The sequence below is a fragment of the Rhinoraja longicauda genome, chromosome 5 (assembly GCF_053455715.1).
Source record: "Rhinoraja longicauda isolate Sanriku21f chromosome 5, sRhiLon1.1, whole genome shotgun sequence".
Taxonomy (NCBI): domain Eukaryota; kingdom Metazoa; phylum Chordata; class Chondrichthyes; order Rajiformes; family Arhynchobatidae; genus Rhinoraja; species Rhinoraja longicauda.
The window spans coordinates 2,519,949-2,543,033 of record NC_135957.1 but is presented as its reverse complement, the minus strand read 5'-3'; the positions used below and the strand labels follow the sequence as shown (position 1 = coordinate 2,543,033).

The 23,085-nt window shown below is 45.8% G+C and overlaps 2 protein-coding genes across 4 annotated transcripts in view; one reads left to right on the top strand and one right to left on the bottom strand.

Moving 5' to 3' along the window:
• babam2 (BRISC and BRCA1 A complex member 2) overlaps positions 1-9,342 on the bottom strand; it is a 168,746-nt gene extending 159,404 nt beyond the window's left edge. Inside the window, exons 1-2 of one of the 3 annotated variants that reach the window (XM_078398779.1) lie at positions 9,319-9,342; positions 195-376 (exon numbers count right to left, since the gene is read on the bottom strand). In XM_078398779.1, coding sequence (XP_078254905.1) covers positions 195-322 — 128 coding nt within the window. In that variant the 5' untranslated portion in view covers positions 323-376; positions 9,319-9,342. Of the gene's footprint in view, positions 1-194; positions 377-8,984; positions 9,104-9,149; positions 9,274-9,318 lie in introns of those variants that run through there. The other 2 variants (XM_078398777.1, XM_078398776.1) reach the window with 2 other exon arrangements.
• Positions 9,343-9,596: 254 nt separating this feature from the next.
• Positions 9,597-23,085, top strand: part of rbks (ribokinase) — a 168,507-nt gene continuing 155,018 nt past the window's right edge. Inside the window, exon 1 of the mRNA XM_078398781.1 lies at positions 9,597-10,093. The gene's annotated coding sequence lies outside the window, so the exon portion shown is untranslated. The remainder of the gene's footprint in view (positions 10,094-23,085) is intronic.

Below are 23,085 nucleotides of genomic sequence, written 5' to 3'. Positions count from 1 at the left end.
ACATCACTCGTTCTTTCTATCCAGAGATACTGCCTTTTTTGCTGAGTTGCTCCAGCATTTTGAATCTATTTCTCTATTTATTCAGTCACAATTTATATCAAATTATTGCACTGGGAATATAGAAATCATGAATAAACACATCACAGGATAATAAAATTAATTAGACTTCTAATACTTAATCATCAATTTCTTACCCTGATTTAAGGTCTGTTATTTTGAGATTGTTCGTGGCATCCAAGCCAATTTTGCCATTTCTAACCACATTGGAGATAAAGGGACGAAGTGCAGGAGAAATTCTATTCAAGGCAACTTCTGGTGACATTTCAGCTCGACTAACTCCACAGTGCCACTATCAAAGAGCAATGAACAGGACAGCCTGCAGTGATTAATATACAAAGAAAAACAATTAAAAACAATGGAAAAAAACTATACCTGAAAAATAAAACAATACATTAATTGATATTTTGTTTGCATTTGCGAACAGGATAGTAATTGGGTGTTAGCCGCAAGAAGACCAGCCCAACACTAAATGCCAATGACAGTTAAGAAGGTATTAGTGAAACAGTTGTGTTTTTTTCAGAAGAAGAATTGGCAAGCCACTACCTTTGAAGTTACTTTCATGGATAATCCACTCTTCTGCCTGATCACCATTATGGAACTCAACAGCTACAGGCCGGTGGCACTGACATCACACCTGATGAAGACACTGGAACGTCTGGTCCTCGCCCATCTCCGCCCCCTGGTGAGACCATCAATGGATCCGCTGCAGTTCGCCTACCAGACTCGCATCGGGGTGGAGGACGCCATCATCTACCTATGACACAGAGCTCTTTCGCAACTGGAGAAGTCGGATAGCACTGTGAGAATCATGTTTTTTGATTTCTCCAGTGCATTCAATACTATCCAGCCGGGGCTTCTGGGGGGCAAGCTGGAGCGCACAGGAGCACCACCACCACCTCACATCCTGGATTCTGGATTACCTCACCAACCGACCACCGTATGTGAGGACAAAGGACTATGTCTCGGACATGGTGGTCTGCAGCACAGGGGTTCCGCAGGGAACAGTGCTAGCTCCATTCTTGTTCACCCTGTACACTGCGGACTTCAGGCAAAGCTCTGCAAACTCCTATCTACAGAAGTTCTCTGACGACTCTGCCATCGTCGGCCTCATCACAGGCGACGATGACAGGGCATACAGAGAACTGATCAAGGAGTTTGTGGACTGGTGCCAGCGGAACTGCCTCCGGATCAACGCGGGGAAAACCAGGGAGATGGTGGTAGATTTCCGCAGGCGCAGCCAGGTCCCCCCAACACCGGTGAACATCCAGGGAATGGACACCGGGAGGGTGGACTCTTATAAGTACCTGGGTGTTTACCTCAATAATAAATTGGACTGGACCGAAAACACCAATGCGCTATACAGAAGGGGCCAGAGCAGACTTTATCTACTGAGGAGACTCAGGTCCTTTGGAGTGCAGGGGGCACTCCTGAGGACCTTCTACAACACGGTGGTTGCATCAGCCATTTTCTATCGAGTGGTCTGCTGGAGCAGCAGCATCTCAGCGGCGGAGGGGAAGAGTCTTGACAAGCTGGTCAGGAAGGCCAGCTCTGTCCTGGGTTGCCCCCTCGACTCAGTGCAGGCGGTGGGAGAGAGGAGGATGGTGGCAAAGCTAACATCGCTGCTGGACAACGACTCCCACCCCATGCAGGACACTGTCACTGTACTGAGTAGCTCCTTCAGTGACAGACTCCTTCACCCCAAGTGCGTGAAGGAGAGATATAGGAGGTCCTTCCTTCCCGCTGCTGTGAGACTGCACAACCAGCACTGCTCCCAGCAGACGAGTCAACAGTAACAGTTAAGGAATACACAGTAAACTGATGACAATTTATCCTTGTCTTTACTTTTATTTATAATGAATGATCTCTTGCTATCCATTTTGCTGCTGTAACACTGTAAATTTCCCCGGTGTGGGACGAATAAAGGAATATATATTACATATATTATATTATCCTACATATGTTCCGTGCTCAAAAATACACTAATCTCATTCTTGATCATACAAAAGTGACTGAGAAGCAATAGCCCCTGGATGAAGAAAATTCACTTTCCTTCTGTCTGGAGTGTCTGTTGATTTTTAGATATTTGTTTATAGAAACAACCAAACACAATAGGAGTCATAGATGTTTATCATTATTTTTGTTAGGGACAGCAATGCTCAGCTTTTCAGAACCCATGGTTATAGGAACGGTTTCTCTTCACTACCATTGCCAAGCTGCATTAACCTTCAAAATGACATTCCGTTCTTCTTTCCATTGGGATATTCCAAAAACTTATTGGTCACCATGTTATAGGAAAGATGTCAAGCTCAAAAGGGTTCAGAGATGATTTACCAGGAGTATAAGAAGATAACTGCAGATGCTGGTACAAATCGAAGGTTTTTTTTCACAAAATGCTGGAGTAACTCAGCAGGTCAGGCAGCATCTCGGGAGAGAAGGAATGGGTGACGTTTCGGGTCGAGACCCAGGATGTTGCCAGGACTCGAGGGACTGAGCTACAGGGAGAGGCCCGGGCTTTATTCCTTGAAGTGCAGGAGGATGAGGGTGATCTTATAGAGGTGCACAAAATCATGGGAGGAGTAGATTGGGTAAATGCAGTCTCTCTTGCCTAGAGTAGGGGAATCGAGAACCATGGGACATAAGTTTCAGGTGAGGGGGGAGTGATTTAATGGGAATCTGAGGGGCAACCTTTTTTTTAAAGACACAAAGGGTGGTGGGTGTATGAAACTGGCTGTCTCAACTACCTCAACAAGGAGATAGTTGAGGCAGGTACTATCGCAATGTTTAATAAACACTTGCAGACAGGTACATGGATAGGATAGGTTGAGGGATATGTGCCAAAAATGGGCAGGTGGCACTAGTTTAGATGGGGCATGTTGGTCAGTGTGGGCAGGTTGGGCCGAAGGGCTTGTTTTCACGCTGTTTGGCTCTATAACTACTTTGAAAAAACACTCTTCATAGGCACTCACTCTTCATAGGCTTATTGGGCTGGGCAATTACGAGTTAAGCATACAAAAATAGTGCTGTTTGGGTGAAGGGGGGTGGGAGAGGATAATATGTGGTATCGTGCAATACAATACATAGATTTAAAGAATGAAAATTCCAACAGTGTATGGCATCATGCAAAATCTTAGTAAGATAGTAACAGCAATAAAGTAAAGAAGACACAGAACAAGATCTTTAACAAGAGTATTATAAAACTTGAAATAAGTTGCAGTCCTGCACAGATGCATACAGTCTATCGCTCTGTAACCCCAGTGTTATGCAGAGGCAGACCTGTACCCACCAGTACTTGACCCCAGTGTTACACACTGACAGACCTGTATGCACCTGTACAGCACCCCAGTGTTACACAGAGACATACCCGAACTCACCAGTACTCACCAGAAACCGCACCTGGAGTATTGTGTGCAATTTTGGTCTCCTAATTTGAGGAAGGGCATTATTACTATTGAGGGAGTGCAGCGTAGCATAGGTTCACCAGGTTAATTCCCAGGGTGGCGGGACTATCATATGATGAAAGAATGGCTCGATTGGGCTTGCTATTGGCGGTGTGCAGCGTAGGTTTACTAGGTTAATTCCCGGAATGGCGGAACTGTCATATGTTGAAAGACTGGAGCAACTAGGCATGTATGCACTGGAATTTAGCAGGATGAGAGGGGATCTTATCGAAACATATAAGATTATTAAGGGGTTGGACACGTTAGAGGCAGGAAACATGTTCCCAATGTTGGGGGAGTCTAGAACCAGGGGCCACAGTTTAAGAATAAGGGGTAGGCCATTTAGAACGGAGATGAGGAAAAACTTTTTCAGTCAGAGTTGCAAATCTGTGGAATTCGCTGCCTCAGAAGGCAGTGGAGGCCAGTTCTCTGAATGCATTCAAGAGATAGCTAGATAGAGCTCTTAAGGATAGCGGAGTCAGGGGGTATGGGGAGAAGGCAGGGACGGGGTACTGATTGAGAATGATCAGCAATGATCACATTGAATGGTGGTGCTGGCTCGAAGGGCCAAATGGCCTCCTCCTAGACAAAATAGACAATATTGTCTATTGACTATTGTATTCGTTAGAATTTAGAAGGATGAGAGGGGATCTTATAGAACCGTGTAAAATTCTTAGAGGATTGGACAGAGTAGATGCAGGAAAAATGTTCCTGATGTTGGGGGAATCCAGAACCAGGAGTCACAGTTTAAGAATAAGAGTAGGCCATTTAGGACTGAGATGAGGAAAAGCTTTTTCACCCAGAGAGTTGTGAATCTGTGGAATTCTCTGCCACAGAAGGCAGTGGAGGTCAATTCACTGGATGTTTTCAAGAGAGTTAGATTTAGCTCTGAGGGCTAAGGGAATCAAGGGATACGGGTTAAAAGCAGGAACGGGGTACTGATTTTGGATGATCAGCCATAATCATATTGAATGGCGGTGCTGGCTCTGTGTTTACTGGACCCCAGTGTTACAGAGGAACAGCCCGTATGCACCTGTACAGGACTGCAGTGGCACACAGTAACTGACCTATACCCACCAGTACTGGACTCCATGATACACAGCGACTGACCTGTATGCAAAAGTACAGCACCCCAGTGATACAATTTCTGAACTGTACAACACAAAGTGCAGTAATAGCTCAGCGAGCCAGGTAGCATCCCTAGAGGACATGGATTGGTGACATTTCGGATCGAGATCCTTCTTCAAACTCAGAAGGGTCCAGCGTTCGATATGGACTTGGATACGCAACCAGGTACACTTTAGACCTCATCCAGTGATCCCTGATCAGACCTGCCCTAACAGCATCAGGCCCAGTGTGCTCTTGTCTTGACATCAGCCATGCTACGAGCAGTGCGACATGGAAATGGAGCAGAGTGCGACATGGAGTCTCATCTGCAGCCCCAGTGCACTCCTCCCGATCCTCGCATACTTCACCCATTAAAACCAAAGAGCCCTAGCAGCTCAATACCCATGATTTGCTTGGGCTCTCAAATGTTACTTTCACAACCATCCAAAGTGTTAACACAATGACAAACGACAATTATAAATAGAAGTACAAATGGGAAAGGATGAGATTTTTTTTTTGAGTAGAGGACAGGGAAGTTAAAATCTGTTTCAAATCCCATTGACGAGCTTGTGTTAGTCTGCTACCGAGTTATCTAAACCAATAATATGTCATTTGGCCCATTCATTACGAAGTTGGAATTACTTGTGATACAGATACTACAATTATCATTAGGGAGGCTGAATAGTTGAGCTTCTCATATCAAACAGTTGAAGCATCAAGTCATTGAGCTGCAAACTGAATTCAATGAGGTGTAGTGAATGTTTAGGAAGAAACGGTTGATGCTGGTTTAAACCGAAGTCACAAAAAGCTGGAGTAACTCAGCGGGACAGGCAGCATCTCTGGAGAGAGGAATAGGTGACATTTCGGGTCGAGACCCTTCTTCAGAATGTTTGACAGGGTAGATGTAGAGTGACTGAGTTCACGACCTGAACCAGGCAACATTAAATCATGGTAAGCCGTTTAGGTTTGATCAGTGGGACAATTTCTTACTTAGGGTTAAGAATCTTTGGAATTCTTCACCTCAGAGAGCAGCATATTTTAAGACAAAAATCAACAGTCTTGAATACCAGGGGACCTTGCAATTGCATTGGGGAAATAGAACTGAAGATCAGCAGTGATCTTATTTAATGGCCAACAGGTATAAAAGCAATTTAGCCTATTTCAGTCCCTAATTAAGTAAAAATAAAAAAGATACTGGAAGCATTCAGTTCAGGCATCTGTAGAGAGATTAACATTTACATCAAAGGATGATGAAAGGTCCATAACATTAAATCGGCCTCTCTCTGGATAGATGCCTGGCTTACTGAGTACTGCCATTATTTCACTATTTTTGTTATTATTTTGACTTCCAAACATATGTATATATTTCTCTTTCCTATCAGTTCATGTTCCTTACACTGTATTTTTATACAATGAAGTCTATCTTACACTACAATTAATGAAGCAATCAAATAGAGACTATTGGGAAGGAATGAATTTATTTGACAGAAATGGTTTGCTGTTTTTGTGCCAATTAATCATAAAGACAAAATTATGATCTTTAAGGATCATGATCTTCTGCCTATTCAGAGATTACTGTGTCTGAAGATAGGTCCCAAACTAAAATCATGTTCTCCAAAGATGCTGCTGAACCACAGAATTATTCCAGCACTGTCTTTTTTTAATGTTCCTTATTTCCACAATTTTCTGAACTTTTTTTAAACGATAATTGTTTTAAATGCATAAAGTACAGTTTGTTCAGGTTCAGAAATGGCAGTATGGTTAATAATGAAAGACAGATCTTTATTTAATAACAATAAATATTACGACTGGCCTGCAAACATGCAAAGGCTGAATGTAGATGTTTTGTCAACAAAACGAAAGTTTTATTGTGAATTCAGAAACCTATGGGTATTGGGTCTGCTTGCAACTTTTAAGAACACAACAACTGTGGGAATTGCAGGCAGGGCGAATTGCATACATGACTAGGATGGGCATCTCAATTGTGAATAATAATAATAATAATAATACATTTTATTTATATAGCGCTTTTCATATACTCAAAGACGCTTTACAGAGATTTTGAGAACATAGGGAAATGAATAAATAGATAAATAAGTAAATAAATAAATGAACAGAGAAAGGAGACAGAAGGTGAGGTGACCTTCAGTGGTTGAAGGCAGTACTGAACAGGTGAGACTTCAGCGATGTTTTGAATGTGGTGAGTGTGGGGGAGTCTCTAACGGTTTGGGGTAGTGAGTTCCATAGGTTGGGAGCAGCGATGGAGAAAGCCCTGTCCCCCCAGGATCTGAGTTTAGTCCGGATGTGGGGGGATAGGAGATTGGCAGCGGCAGAGCGGAGGGTGCAGGTGGGAGTGTGCCTGTGGAGGAGGTCGGTCAGGTAGGATGGGGCCAGGTTATGGAGGGCTTTGTAGGTTATGAGGAGGATTTTGTACTGGATTCTCTGGGGGATGGGGAGCCAGTGGAGTTTATAAAGGACGGGGGTGATATGGTCACGGATCGAGGTGTGTGTCAGTAGACGGGCAGCGGAGTTTTGAATGTATTGAAGTTTATTGATGATTTTTGAGGGTGCGCCATAGAGGAGGCTGTTGCAGTAGTCCAGACGGGAGGTGATGAAGGCGTGGATGAGGGTTTCTGCAGCTGTGGAGGAGAGGGATGGACGGAGACGGGCAATGTTTTTGAGGTGGAAGAAGGCTGTCTTTGTGATGTGTTTGATGTGTTTGTCGAAGGAGAGGGTTTGATCAAGGATGATTCCAAGATTCCGGATGTGAGGTGAGGTGGATACTGGCAGACCATCAATGTTGAGGATGAAGTTTTGAATGATATGAGAAAAAAAAACGTGTAACCTGTGACCTTTTCTCAATGTACGTCAGTCTGAAACCTAAATAAAGCTCCAAATGCTTTTTTTGCAGAGCTTTGCACCTGCATCACTTGTGAAGCTGAGGTGATATCACCCCCAGGATATCTGCACCCTCCTGCCCTAGGCTGGGCTATGCTGTGATGCAGGAAATGGCAAGCAGGGCTTGTAAACAAGTGCGCTGCACTACATGGACCCATCATTGCATTACATTGCACTCCTCTCTCTCTCTCTCTCTCTCATCTATATACTAAGACTCTCGTTTGTTTTTTTGTTTGTTCCTGAACTACAGCCATTGAAATCAGTGTTATATTTTTAAAGTTATTCACATTTTAAAGTTTAAATCTATCTCATAGGGAGGGACGATAAGGGGGATGGAGTGGAGGGGATGGAGTTGGGGGGGGGGAATGGAGTGGGGGGGGGATGGAGTGGGTGGGGGGGTGGGGATGGAGTGGGGGGGGAGATGGAGAGGGGGGAGATGGAGAGGGGGGAGATGGAGAGGGGGGAGATGGAGTGGGGGGGGGGATGGAGTGGGGGGGGAGATGGAGTGGGTGGGAGGGGGATGGAGTGGGTGGGGGGGGGATGGAGTGGGTGGGGGGGGGATGGAGTGGGTGGGGGGGGGATGGAGTGGGTGGGGGGGGGATGGAGTGGGTGGGGGGGGGATGGAGTGGGTGGGGGGGGGATGGAGTGGGTGGGGGGGGATGGAGTGGGTGGGGGGGATGGAGTGGGTGGGGGGGGATGGAGTGGGTGGGGGGGGATGGAGTGGGTGGGGGGGTGGAGTGGGTGGGGGGGTGGAGTGGGTGGGTGGGGGGGTGGAGTGGGTGGGGGGGGTGGAGTGGGTGGGGGGGGTGGAGTGGGTGGGGGGGGTGGAGTGGGTGGGGGGGGTGGAGTGGGGGGGGTGGAGTGGGTGGGGGGGGTGGAGTGGGTGGGGGGGTTGGAGTGGAGTGGGTGGGTGGGGGGGATGGAGTGGGTGGGTGGGGGGGGGATGGAGTGGGTGGGTGGGGGGGGGATGGAGTGGGTGGGTGGGGGGGGGATGGAGTGGGTGGGTGGGGGGGGGATGGAGTGGGTGGGTGGGGGGGGGATGGAGTGGGTGGGTGGGGGGGGGATGGAGTGGGTGGGGGATGGGGGGGATGGAGGGGGTGGGGGGGATGGAGTGGGTGGGGGGGATGGAGTGGGTGGGGGGGGATGGAGTGGGGAGATGGAGGGGGGGGGGAGATGGAGTGGGTGGGGGGGAGATGGAGTGGGTGGGGGGGGGATGGAGTGGGAGGAGAGGGTGCTGTACCAATGCAGGAGAGGTTTGGGCCCAACGGGTCCACTTGGTCTAGTTACACTTTAAAGGTAACGCCACAGGCGATGCAGTCATGGTCATTGCATTTTAACAGGGCAGTGGCTGGGGCCTGGCTCCGGTCAGGCAGGAAGGGGTTGCCATGAGCAGCCTCTACTTTAATCGTACGCATATGGAGAGAGATAAATACATGTTGCGCAGACGTGTATATACACACACACCCCCGGCGACGCGAGTACCTGCTTGGGGCCTCCCGGCGATTCCCATCCACTCGCGCCGCCCGCCCACTCGCGCCCTTTCCAACGGTTCAAACGCTCCTCATCGCCCCCCCGCCCCCTACCTCTCCCCTCCCCTCCCCTCCCCCCTCGCCGGTCCCGCTCTGGGCCCCACGGCGCATGCGTCACCTCGCCACGGGCGCTCCTGCCAAAACACTTGCGGCGCTCCGAGCCTGCCGCGCATGCGCACCACTGCTCGCCCGTCCCCTCTCCGACGCTCCGAGCTCCTGCCGCGCATGCGCTCCGTCGTTCGTTCGCTCGCTCGCTCGCTCGCGGTCTGTCAAACACTTGAACCAACCGCGCATGCGTACGATCGACCGCTCCTCCGCCTCAAACCCGCCGGGTCGGCTGGCCCTCCTCCGAACAGCTGGCCGCGCGTGCGCGTGTCCGTCTTCCCTCTCAAACGGGCGAACGCTCCGAGGCGGCCGGTCGGCCGTGCGTGCGCATGCGTATTATCGTCGGCAATACTCGACCAGCGCTGCGAGGGAACGCGCATGCGCAGTCGGTCGGTCGGGCGACCGACTGCGCATGCGCGTTCCCTCGCTCCCTCCCTCCAACGAACTCGCCGGCTCGCGCTCATTCAAACGGCGCGCGTGCCCGCACGCTGCCCTCAACCGCTTTATTCGTAAATCGCATCCTTCTTACCGCCTCCTTTCCCCTCCCCCCAAATATTGCAGTAGAACACAAAATACTGGGGCAACACAGCGGGTCAGGCAGCATCTGTGGGAGGGAATGAACGGACAAGACCCTTCCTCAGATCCGCTCCCTCCCCAGTTCCTGCAGCATCTGTCTGCACTGCACTGCACTGCACTTCCCCGCCTCTACTCGTTGAAGCATGATACTTGTCAAAGTCAGGCAGCCTATTAGTTTTGGAGTCTTGCTGCAACCGCGGTCGTATTGACCTGTGCCTGCTCCGAGTTGTTCACTGTTGCTGCACCCCTCCAGGTCACACAGTTCCTGTCTGCTTTAAAACAACCCATCACAAACATGTCAATTCCAGCAAATCCCCCCTCTGCCACTGCTGCGGTTTATGATATTGTGGTTGTCGGGTCCTGCATGACTGACTTGGTCAGGTTAGTGCAAGTGTATACAGTATATACAATAACATAGAGCCATCTCTTTCATGTGTTTTATCATTGCATATATTGGAGCAACTTGGTCAGGTTAGTGTATGTGTACATATACATTAGTATTATAGAGATATCTGTAGTGTTTTCGCCATTCTGGTCTGGTTATATATTAATGCTGTACATCTCTGTTTTGCCATTGAATATAATGGAAGAACTTGGTCAGGTTAGTGTATGTGTTTATCTATATACTGAAACTCTTGTTTGTTTGTTCCTGAACTACAGCCAAAACGGTACATGATAGTGCGACAATTTTAGGCCCATCTTGCTCACCGTCGTCCCTTTGGTGCTAATGAAAGAAGTTTAATTGAAATTGGTGTTAATTTTTTTAAGTTATTCACATTTTAAAGTTTAAATCTATCTCCGGGAGAGGGAGGAGGAGTGGAGGGGAAGGTGGGTGGGGAAGATGGGTGGGTGGTGGAGGGGGAGGAGAGGGTGTTACACCAATGCAGGAGAGGTTTGGGCCCAACGGGTCCACTTGGTTTAGTATGCATTAATACCATACAGACATGTCTTTTGTGTGTTTTGCCATTGCATATATTGGAACAACTTAGTCAAGTCAGTGTATGTATACATATTATCGAGGGGAGATTATGAGGATGTGAGACACAAAAAGCTGGAGTAACTTAGCGGGTCAGGCAGCATCTCTGGAGAGAAGGAATGGGTGACATTTCGGGTCGAGACCCTTCTGCTGGGTCTGGAGGGTTTGAATTTTAAGGAGAGTCTGGATAGGCTGGATCTTTTTCTCCCAGAGCTAAGAGGATGAGGAATAATTTTATAAAGGATAGGGAAGTCTAAAACTGGAGGATGTAGGTTTAAGGTTAGAGGGTAGAGATTTAAAATGGACCTGATGGACCACTTTGTCACCCAGAGTATGGTGCTTATGTGGAACGAGATGCCACGTGGTAGGTACAATTATGACATTTAAAATAGATGTGGACAGCTACATGGACAGGTAAAGTTAGGAGGGCTATGGACCATATACATGCAAGTAGGACTAACTCGATTCAGCAAATTGGTTGGCTTAGACAAGTTGGGTGAAGGCTGTTTCCATGCTGTATAGCTCTTTGACTCAATAACAACTGCCATGATGTTCTCTTGCATCAAAAATGTAGCTCCTTTCTTTCCTCCACTTCTATCCCACCTGTAGTATTTGCAAACCCGATCATTGAGCTGTCACTCCTGTCCCTCCCTCAGCCATATTTTTGCAAAGCTATAATATCCCATTCCCTTATGTCTGTCTAATCCCTGGGTACATGGTTCGTACGTCAGGCCTCTTGCATTGAAATAAATGCAGTTTATTTGACTTTGAAGTTAATTTTGATTTTTCAATTCAGCTTCAGCTATCACTGAAACCAAATTTAGTGTTATTTATATAAATGCTTTTATGGAGGATGCCATGTGTTCTGCATTTTAACATTCATTATGCTTCTATAGTTAATCAGCTCTGAAGCACTTTGAAGCATTTGTGTAAAGCCTTATGAAAATCCAATTCTATTAACTGTATTTCTCTAGCATGTGATTTTACTCTCACTTGTGTTATATTTGTGCTGATGCTCAGACTACTAGTTCCACCTACTAATTCATGTGGGACAATGCCCCACAGGGCACGTGAAGTTCTTCACATGACTATGACTAGAGAACTGATTTCAAATTTCCAATCCAAACCAAATTGGGTCAAATTCCAAGTATGGAAAGTAACCTCCAGGTAGTGTGATCGAAGTAACCAGCAGATTACACGTTGGCTGAGTCTCACCATCCTGTTGAGTGGGAGTGGACAACATTAATATGTCCAGCCAGAGTAGTTGTTGAGAAGACCATACTCCCCCAACAAATTAACAAGGCCCCGAGAGCAGACAGCTTCTTGCTGAAATCTTGAAGCTTCCCAGTGAAAGGCTGAGGCCACTAATCCATAGTCTCACCTTTGGCATCATGACGTTATGCAAGCATGATGCTAACTGTACGACTGATGGTGATTCTCCTCTAGAACCAAGGTTACCGGAACCCTGCAGTTATTCCGAATCTCAAGAGCAAATGTCATTAGTGACTAGTTTGCTGAATCATATGGGAGGATTGCCCGATACTCAACATCTGCAGGTCAAGTCCTTCTTCCAGCTTACTTCTACTGTATCTCTGTGTTCTCTTTTAACGATTCACAGCTAGCCACAGGAAAGTGTGGACTATTTCCCATATCTCTCAACCTCCCAGTAAAGGCAGACAGATTCAACACAGCCTTCAATATACAATAATACAATACAATACAATATATCTTTATTGTCATTGTACAGGGGTACAACGAGATTGGGAATGCGCCTCCCATACGATGCAATAATTTAATTAGCTAGTCAGTATTAATTTAAACAACAACAACCCAATGAAACAAATTGTAACAGTTTTAAGACAGAATAAAGTGCAAGTAGATCTGTGCCGGTTCACTGTGCGATGTGACCATTCGGCACAGCAGGACCGGTTCATAGCAGCTATGGCCCTGGGGATGAAGCTGTTCCTGAGTCTGGAGGTGTTGGCGTAGAAGGCCTTGTATCGTCTGCCCGATGGAAGGAGTTCGAACAGACTGTTGCAGGGGTGTGAAGAGTCTTTGTGGATGCTGGTGGCTTTTCTGAAGCATCGTGTGTTGTAGATGCCCTCCAAGGCTGGTAGCTGTGTTCCGATGGTCCTCTGAGCTCTATGGACTACCCGCTGAAGATCTTTCTTTTCTGCCTCTGTGCAGCTAAGGTACCACACAGGGATGCCATGTGTTAGGATGCTCTCTAGGGTGCAGCGGTAGAATGTCGTCAGCAGCTGTTGGGGTGGACCAGACTTTATGAACACAACCTTTGATTGATTGAACAATTTCAATATCTCAACCTCAAACTGGGACAACATTCGTGGTCTGCTGGATAGCACTGATCCCTGTCCTCCTAAATGCTTCTAAAATCAGTGCCACATAATTTGGTATCTCAAGGTACTTGGAAAGAAAACTATGTCTGCAAATTTCTCTGGAAGGATCAGCAAAGCAACATCCACATCATTTCCCAGGCCAACATACCCACAACTGAGGCCCTAATTATTGTTTAGAGATAGTTTAGAGGTACAGCATGGAAACAGGCCCTTCGGCCCACTGAGTCCTTGCTGACCGTCGATCATCCGTTCACACAAGTTCTATGTTAACCCACTTTCGCGTCCTACATACCAGGGACAATTTGCAGAAGCCAATTAAACTACAAACCCGCACGTCTTTTGGGATGTGGGAGAAAACCGGAGCACCCAAAGAAAGCCCATGTGGTCACAGGAAGCACGTGCAAACTCCACACAGACAGCTGCCTCAGTAGAGCAGGCAAAATAATAAAAGATCCATCCCACCCCGGCCACCGTCTGTTTGTTCATCTGCCCTCTGGTCGACGTTTCAGGTCGATCAAATCCCGAACAAACAGACTTAAGAACACTTTTTACCCCAGGGCCATACGAGAACTGAACACTACCTTTGCACTAGGCAACACCGTTAAAAAATCTTGTACTTAATATAATTGTATTTAATTGTATTTATGTATTTATTTGTTTTTGCATTTATTGCATATATGTTTGTACGCACCGTCAGGATTGGCTATTTTTTAATTTCGTTGTACTCGTTGCAATGACAATAAATGAATATTATTATTATTATTATTATTATTATCTGAGGTCGGGATCGAACTTGGGTCTCTGGCGCTGTGAGGCAGCAGCTCTACTAGTGCGCCACTGTGCCGCCCAAATTGACTCCATCAAGCAATGCCATGCAGCTGCCTGATACCAAATTCCCTCGATAAAAGCCTCTATTTTGACTCACATTAATGACTTGGATGAAGGGATTAAAAGTACCATTAGCAAATTTACAGATAATACAAAGCTGGGTGGTAGTGTGAACTGTGAGGAAGATGCTATGAGGTTGCAGGGTGACTTGGACAGGTTGTGTGAGTGGGCGGATGCATGGCAGATGCAGTTTAATGTGGATAAGTGTGAGGTTATCCACTTTGGTGGTAAGAATAGGAAGGCAGAGTATTATCTGAATGGTGTGAAGTTAGGAACAAGTTAGGTACAACGAGATCTGGTGTCCTAGTGCATCAGTCACTGAAAGGAAGCATGCAGGTACAGCAGGCAGTGAAGAAAGCCAATGGAATGTTGGCCTTCATAACAAGAGGAGTTGAGTATAGGAGCAAAGAGGTCCTTCTGCAGTTGTACAGGGCCCTAGTGAGACCGCACCTGGAGTACTGTGTGCAGTTTTGGTCTCCAAATTTGAGGAAGGATATTCTTGGTATTGAGGGCGTGCAACGTAGGTTTACTAGGTTAATTCCCGGAATGGCGGGACTATCGTATGTTGAAAGACTGGAGCGACTAGGCTTGTATACACTGGAATTTAGAAGGATGAGAGGAGATCTTATCGAAACGTATAAGATTATTAAGGGGTTGGACACATTAGAGGTAGGAAACATGTTCCCAATGTTGGGGGAGTCCAGAACCAGGGGCCACAGTTTACGAATAAGGGGTAGGCCATTTAGAACTGAGATGAGGAAAAACTTTTTCAGTCAGAGAGTTGTGAATCTGTGGAATTCTCTGCCACACAAGGCACTGGAGCCCAATTCACTGGATGTATTCAAGAGACAGTTGGATATAGCTTTTAGGGCTAACGGAATCAAGGGATATGGGGAGAAAGTAGGAACGGGGTACTTACTTAGGTATGTGTTGAGGAGCACTTTGGGTCTAGTGATCATAATGCCATTAGTTTCAATATCATTATGGAGAAGGTCAAATCTGGACCAAGGGTTGAGATTTTGGATTGGAGAAAGGCTAATTTTGAGGAGATGAGAAAGGATTTAAAAGGAGTGAAATGGAAATTGTTGTTTTATGAAAAGGATATAATAGAGAAATGGAGGATATTTAAAGGTGAAATTTTGAGAGTACAGAGTCTTTATGTCCCTGTTCGGTGGAAAGGAAAGAATAATAATTTGAAAGAGCCGTGGTTTTCCAGAGAAATTGGACACTTGGTTCGGAAAAAGAGGGAGATATACAATAAATATAAGCGGCAGGGAGTAAATGAGGTTCTTGAGGAATATAAAGAATGTAAAAGGAATCTTAAAAAGGAAATCAGAAAAGCGAAAAAAAGATATGAGGCTGCTTTGGCAAGTAATGTAAAAGTAAACCCCAAGGGGTTCTACAGATATGTCAATAGCAAAAGGATAGTGAGGGATAAAATTGGTCCATTAGAGAGTCAGAGTGGACAGCTATGTGCTGAGCCGGAAGAAATGGGGGAGATATTAAACAATTTCTTTTCTTCGGTATTTACCGAGGAGAAGGATATTGAATTATGTGAGGTAAGCGAAACAAGTAGAGTAGTGATGGAAATTAGGAGGATTAAAGAAGAGGAGGTACGGACACTTTTGAAGAATATAAAAGTCGATAAGTCTCCAGGTCCTGATAGGATATTCCCTAGGACATTGAGGGAAGTTAGTGCAGAAATAGCAGGGGCTATGACGGAAATATTTCAAACGTCATTAGAAACAGGGATGGTGCCGGAAGATTGGCGCATTGCGCATGTTGTGCCTTTGTTTAAAAAAGGTTCTAAAAGTAAACCTAGCAATTATAGACCTATTAGTTTGACGTCTGTGGTGGGAAAATTAATGGAAAAGATACTTAGGGACAATATATATAATTATTTGGATAATCAAGGCCTGATTAGAAACAGTCAACATGGATTTGTGCCTGGAAGGTCATGTTTGACTAATCTTCTTGAATTTTTTGAAGAGGTTACCAGGGAAATTGATAAGGGCAAGGCTGTGGATGTTGTCTATATGGACTTCAGTAAGGCATTTGACAAGGTTCCACATGGAAGGTTGATTAAGAAGGTTAAATCGTTGGGTATTAATAGTGAGGTTGCAAGATGGATTCAACAATGGCTGAATGGGAGATACCAGAGGGTAACGGTTGACAATTGTATGTCAGGTTGGAGGCCAGTGTCTAGTGGAGTGCCCCAAGGATCTGTGTTGGGTCCACTGTTGTTTGTCATTTACATTAATGATCTGGATGATGGTGTGGCAAATTGGATTAGTAAATATGCAGATGATACTAAGATAGGTGGAGTAGTTGATAGTGAGGTAGATTTTCAAAGTCTACAGAGAGACTTGGGCCTTTTGGAAGGGTGGGCTGAAAGATGGCAGATGGAGTTTAATGCTGATAAGTGTGAGGTGCTGCATTTTGGTAGGCCAAATCAAAATAGGACGTACAGGGTAAATGGTAGGGAATTGAGGAATGCAGTGGAACAGAGGGATCTGGGAATAACTGTGCATTGTTCCCTGAAGGTGGAATCTCATGTGGATAGGGTGGTGAAGAAGGCGTTTGGTATGCTTGCCTTTATAAATCAGAGCATCGAGTATAGAAGTTGGGATGTAATGTTGAAATTGTACAGGGCATTGGTGAGGCCGAATCTGGAGTATGGTGTGCAGTTCTGGTCGCCAAATTATAGGAAGGATGTCGACAAAATGGAGAGGGTACAGAGGAGATTTACTAGAATGTTGCCTGGGTTTCAGCACTTAGGCTACAGAGAGAGGTTGAACAGGTTGGGTCTTTATTCTTTGGAGCGTAGAAGGTTGAGGGGGGACTTGATAGAGGTTTTTAAAATTTTGAGAGGGACGGACAGAGTTGACGTGGGTAGGCTTTTCCCTTTGAGAGTGGGGAAGATTCCAACAAGGGGACATAGCTTCAGAATTGAGGGACAAAGGTTTAGGGGTAACATGAGGGGGAACTTCTTTACTCAGAGGGTTGTGGCTGTATGGAATGGGCTTCCGGTGGAAGTGGTGGAGGCTGGCTCGATTTTATTATTTAAGAGTAAATTGGATAGGTATATGGATAGGAGGGGATTGGAGGGTTATGGTCTGAGTGCAGGTAGATGAGACTAGGTCAGGGAGAATGGTCGGCGTGGACTGGTAGGGCCGGACAGGCCTGTTTCCATGCTGTAGTTGTTATATTGTTATATTGTTATATTGTTATTCTGGATGATCAGCCATGATCATATTGAATGGCGGTGCTGGCTCAAAAGGCTGAATGGCCTACTGCACCTGTTTTCTTTGAGAGCCAACTCCTACTCCAGCCTTGGAAGAGCTTGTGATTGTCCTTGGTGCCCACTTCAGAATCTGCAAGTTCAGGGTGAATCCATTAGGACTGCTTGAAATGAAAACGAGTATGTAATGGAGGAACCAGGGAAGTACAATGCAGAAAATGCTGGAAACACTAGGCAACAAAGCTGAGTATTTCCAGCACTTGTGGGGTTTTTTCCAATTTCCAGCATCTGCAGTTTTTTAATTTTAATTTGGAGCTATGGAATCCTACCTAGATGAAAGCTGATTTGAATTTTTGATGTACCTTTTCTGTGTTCTGTGGCTGCTCCATTTTGGACATTGTGCCAAATTGCTGTGTCAATGCCTAGATTAGTGGTTTGCAAATGTAGGGTGCCATTATCACGCAGACCATCTCTGATTTTATCACTTCCGACTGCCCACCACAGACTCCTACCTTAAATATCCACTCTCCTGTGGCTTTATGTTAAAGCAACGTGATTGTGCTGCACAAAGATTTTATAGAGATAAAATATTGTATTGAGAATTGGGATGAATGCCACACAACAACCAGGACCAAGGAGCTGGCTTGATCAGTCACCAAGCATCACCTGAAGCATTTACTTCCCTACCATCGGTGCATTGTGTCTGCAGGTGCATTCCGCATATAAAATATATTGCAATAACTTGCGTAGGCTATAAGCACCATGCAAACCCAACCTCTTCCATTAAGGAGGAAAGTGGTAGCAGTTGCCACCTCCAAATTACATGCCACCCTCACTTGAAAATATATCATGTGCGACACAATGGTGCAGTTGGTGGAGGTGCTGCCTCTCAGCTCCAGAGACTCGGGATGCAATCTGGACCTTGGGTGCTGTCTGTGCGGAGTTTGCACATTCTCCCTGTGACTGTGGGGTTCCTCCTGGTGCTCCGGTTTCCTCTCCCATCCCAAAGAAATGCAGATTTGTAGGTTAATTGGCCTCTGCTGGTGTGTTGGGATTGGATGCAAAAGTGGAATAGCGTAGAACTAGTCTGAGCGGGTCTGTGTCTGTTGGATACGCTGGCTGATGGGGTGGAAGGTGAGAACGAGGGGGATTCTGTCCTTGTTACGAATGGGGAGAGGGGGAGCAAGAGCGGAGCTGCGGGATGTAGAAGAGACCCTAGTGAGAGCCTCATCTATAATGGATGTGGGGAAGCCCCGTTTCCTGAAGAATGAGGACATCTCTGAAGCCCTAGTGTGAAACACCTCATCCCGGGCGCAGATGCGGCGTAGACGGAGGAATTGGGAGTAGGGGATAGACTTTTTGCAAGAGACAGGGTGGGAAGAAGTGTAGTCCAGATAGCTGTGCGAGTCAGTGGGTTTATAGTAGATGTCAGTCACTAGTCACTCCTGTGATGGAGATGGTGAGGTCCAGCTAGTCTGAGCGGGTGCTCAGTGGACAGTGGGGACTTGGTGTTCCGAAGGGCCTGTTTCGATACTTTATCATTCAATCTTTCAATCAATTGCCGGTCTCCACCATTGTTGGGCCTAAATCCTACAATTCCCTGACCAACAGCACTGGGTGTGCATGCAGAAGATGACTTGCCACCATTTTATCAAGGGCAATAAGGAATAAAAATATTGAAATGTCCACATCCTTAAAATGAATAATAAAAAGCTTTTACTAAAACATCCTTCGAAAGGAATACATATGTACTTTTGAAACTGAAGATGCCCTCAAAAAGTTATTTTTTGATATTATTTGGATACTGATAATTGCCGCGAGTGCTGCCTTCCCATTTCTATTTACTCATTAGAAGGCAAGGTGCCACCTTTAACCACTGCAGCTGTCCAAGTGATGACATTTCCACCAAGTTTTCCAAAAAAAATTCTCACCTGTATCAACCTATTATCTGCCAGGCTTTGCCCCCGCCCCTCCTCTTGTCCAGTTTTCTTGTTATGTTGGGGGTGGCCTACTTGAAGAAGCAGCCATGGATGGCTGAAGTTATGATACTTGTTATTAGGGTGCGCTGTAGAAAGCAGTTTAGCAGGATGCATTACTGCATGGTTTGGGAACAGCTTCATCCAAGACCAAGCAATTGCAGACCATTGTGGACGCAGCCCAGACGATCACTCAAATCAACCTCCCATCCATTGACTCCATTTATACCACACGATGCCTCGGCAAGGCCAGCAGCATAATTAAGGATGAGTCACATCCTGGCCACTCTGTCTCTTCCTCTCTCCCATTGGGCAAAAGGTACAGAAATGTGAAGAGACTCAGGATTCAGGAACAGGTTCTTCTCAACTGTTATCAGGCAACTGACCCACAACTAGAGAGCAGTCCTGAACTACTATCTACTTAATTGGAGATCCTCAGACTATCTTTGTGTAGGGAAATAACTGCAGATGCTGGAACAAATCGAAGGTATCACAAAATGCTGGAGTAACTCAGCGGGTCAGGCAGCAGACTTCAGTCTGAAGAAGAGTCTCGACCCAAAACATCACCCATTCCTTCTCTCCAGAGATGCTGCCTGACCTGCTGAGTTACTCCAGCATTTTGTGATACCTCAGACTATCTTTGATAGGACTTTACTGGCTTTTTCTTGCACTAAACGGTATTCATGTTATTCCCTTATCATGTAAATGGCTTGATTGTAATCATATATTGCCTTTCCACTGACTAGTACACCACAAAACCTTTTCACTGTACCTCTGTACACGTGACAATAAGTAAACTCAAACTCATCCCATCTGAGGAACTCTTCCAGTGATTTCTTTGGACCTAGATGTTTACTTCCAGCTATTACATCCTTTATTCGGTGTGTGTAGTCTGTTTCCATCCATTCCTTCCTAGTTAATGCCCTTTGGCTTCAGTTTTACCTGACGTCCTTGATACTGTTCAGTCAAATGCTGCTTTGATGCCAAGAGCAGTCCCTCTTACTTCACTTCCTAAGTTCAGTTCTTTTGACCGAGCTTGCCATACAGTGTAGAACTGGGTGGTCCTGCCAAAAACCAAACTGGGCATCGATGATCAGGTTGGAATGCTTTTGTCCTGTTTAACATGAATAGGAAATATCTGGGCAGTTTTCCACCTTGTAAAGTAAATGCTTATGTAATAACAGTCCTGGAACTGCTTGGCTAGAGGCACAGTTATTACTGGAGCACATGTCTTCAGTATGACAGTGGGGGATATCTGGCACATCATTTATTGGTCTTTTAAAGTTACAATTTCACTGAGTGCTGGTACCTTTCTATACATGGAGTGTGGTGAATTCCCAATGGTACTTATTAATCTTCTGCATTGACAAAATACTATTTGGGTGCAGATCTCATAGGGATATGTGCAGTACCAGATGACAGCTCTATGCACATTCTTTTATATTAAAAAAAATGTAATGAAAGAGTTCCCAATTTGATCTCATAATCATTACAGGCCCAGGCCAATTTAACAAAATTTGTGCCTTGTACGACAACTGCTGCAAACTAACTCCACATTTGCAAAAAAACGAGGAACTGCAGGTGCTGGTTTATTTAAAAACAACATATTTGGTTTTAAAAAAGGACATAAACTGCTAGAGTAACTCAGTCGGGTCAGGCAGCATCTCTGGAGAGCATTGGTAAGTCCATATTCATGTTCTTCAGAGATGCTGCCGGACACGCTTAATTTACTCCAGCACTTTGGGTTCTTTTTTGTTAACCAGCGCCTGCAGTTCCTTATTTCTACCACATTTGACTTGCGGCTTTCAAAGTTGGGTTAACTGAATCTTGGCAATAGAGTCATAGAGTGCTACAGTGTGGAAACAGGCCTCTGGCCCAATTTACCCACACCAGCCAACAATGTCCCAGCTACACTTGTCCCACTTGCAAGCGCTTGGTCTATATCCCTCCAAACCTGTCCCATCCATGTACCTGTCCAACTGTTTCTTAAACGATGGGATAGTCACAGCCTCAACTACCTCCTCTAGTAGCTTGTTCCATACACCCACCACCCTTTGTGTGAAAAAGTTACCCCTCGGATTTCCCCTTCACCTTGAACCTATGTCCTTTGGTCCTCGATTCCTGTACTCTGGGCAAAAGACTCTGTGTATCTACCTGATCTATTCCTCTCATGATTTTGTACACCTCTATAAGATCTCCCCCCCCCCCCTCATTCTCCTGCGCTCCAGGGAATAGAGACCCAACCTAGTCAATCTCTCCCTACAGCTCACACCCTCTAGTCCTGGCAACATCCTCGTAAATCTTTTCTGAACCCTTTCAAGCTTGACTATATCTTTCCTATAACATGGTGCCCAGAACTGAACTCAGTATTCTAAATGCGGTCTCATCAACGTCTTATACAACTGCAACACGACCTCCCGACGTCTATACTCAATACTCTGACTGATGACCACCTTATCTACCTGCGACTCGACCTTCAAGGAACCATGCACCTGCACTCCTAGATCCCTCTGCTCCACAACACTACCCAGAGGCCTACCATTTACTTTGTAGGTCCCAAAACGCGCAACACCTCACACTTCTCTGTATTAAATTCCATCAACCATTCCTCCACCCACCTGGCCAATTGAAACACATCCTGCTGCAAACTTTCACAACCATCTTCACTATCGGCAAAACCACTCACTTTTGTGTCATCAGCTAACTTGCTAATCTTTCCTTGTATGTTCTCATCCAAATCATTGATGTAGATGACAAACAGTAACGGGCCCAGCACCGAACCCTGAGGCACACCACGAGTCACAGGCCTCCAGTCTGAGAAGCAACCTTCCACCATGATCTTCTGCTTTCTTCCATGGAGCCAATTTGCTATCCATTCAGCTATCTCTCCTTGGTACCCATGCGATCTAATGTTCCAGAGCAGCCTACCATGCGGAACCTTGTCGAACACCTCACTGAAGCCCATGTACACAACATCTACAGCTCTGCCTCCATCAACCTTTTTGGTCACTTCTTCAAAAAAATCAATCAGATTTGTAAGACACAACCTCCCACGTACAAAACCATGCTGACTATCCCTAATCAGACCTTGCCATCCAAATGCCTGTATAACCTATCCCTCAGAATACTCTCTAATAACTTTCCAAATACAAATGTTAAGTTCACCGGCCTATAATTCCCAGCATTTTCCCTGCAGCCCTTCTTGTAAAGAGGCACAACATTTGCCCCCCTCCAATCATCCGGCACCTCTCCTGTATTTAAGGACGACTCGTAAATTCCAACCAGGGCTCTCACAATTTCCTCTCTAGTTTCCCGTAATGTCCTTGGATATATCTGATCTGGCCCTGGAGATTTGTCTACCTTCATACACGACAGTACCTTCAGTACTTCTTCGACGATAACACTGACTGCTATCAAGACACTTCCATTGACTGCCCCTAGTTCCTTCATCCTACTGTCTTTCTCCTCGGTAATTACAGAGGAGAAATACTCATTGAGGACCTTGCCCATCTCCTGTGGCTCCACACAGAGGTGACCGCTTTAATTCCTGAGAGGTCCCATTCTCTCTCCAGTTACCCTTTTCCCCCTTATGTATTTATAAAATCTTTTGGGATTGTTCTTAATGCTACCCGCCAGAGCTATCGCCTGGCCCCTTTTTGCCCTTCTGATCTCCATTTTCATTTTACACCTTAGTTCCCGAAACTCCTCCAGGGATGCACTTGATCCCAGCTGCCTATACCTATCCCATGCATCCTTCTTGTTTTTAACCAACGCCTCAATTTCCCTAGTCAGCTAAGCTTCCTTACGTTTGCCTGCTTTGCCCTTCACTCTAACGGGGACGTACACTTCCTTTCCCCTCAAATAACCTGCTCCACTTAACTTGAGCGAGACCTTCTCTCATACCCTCAAAGTTGGCCTTACCCCAGTTGAGCATT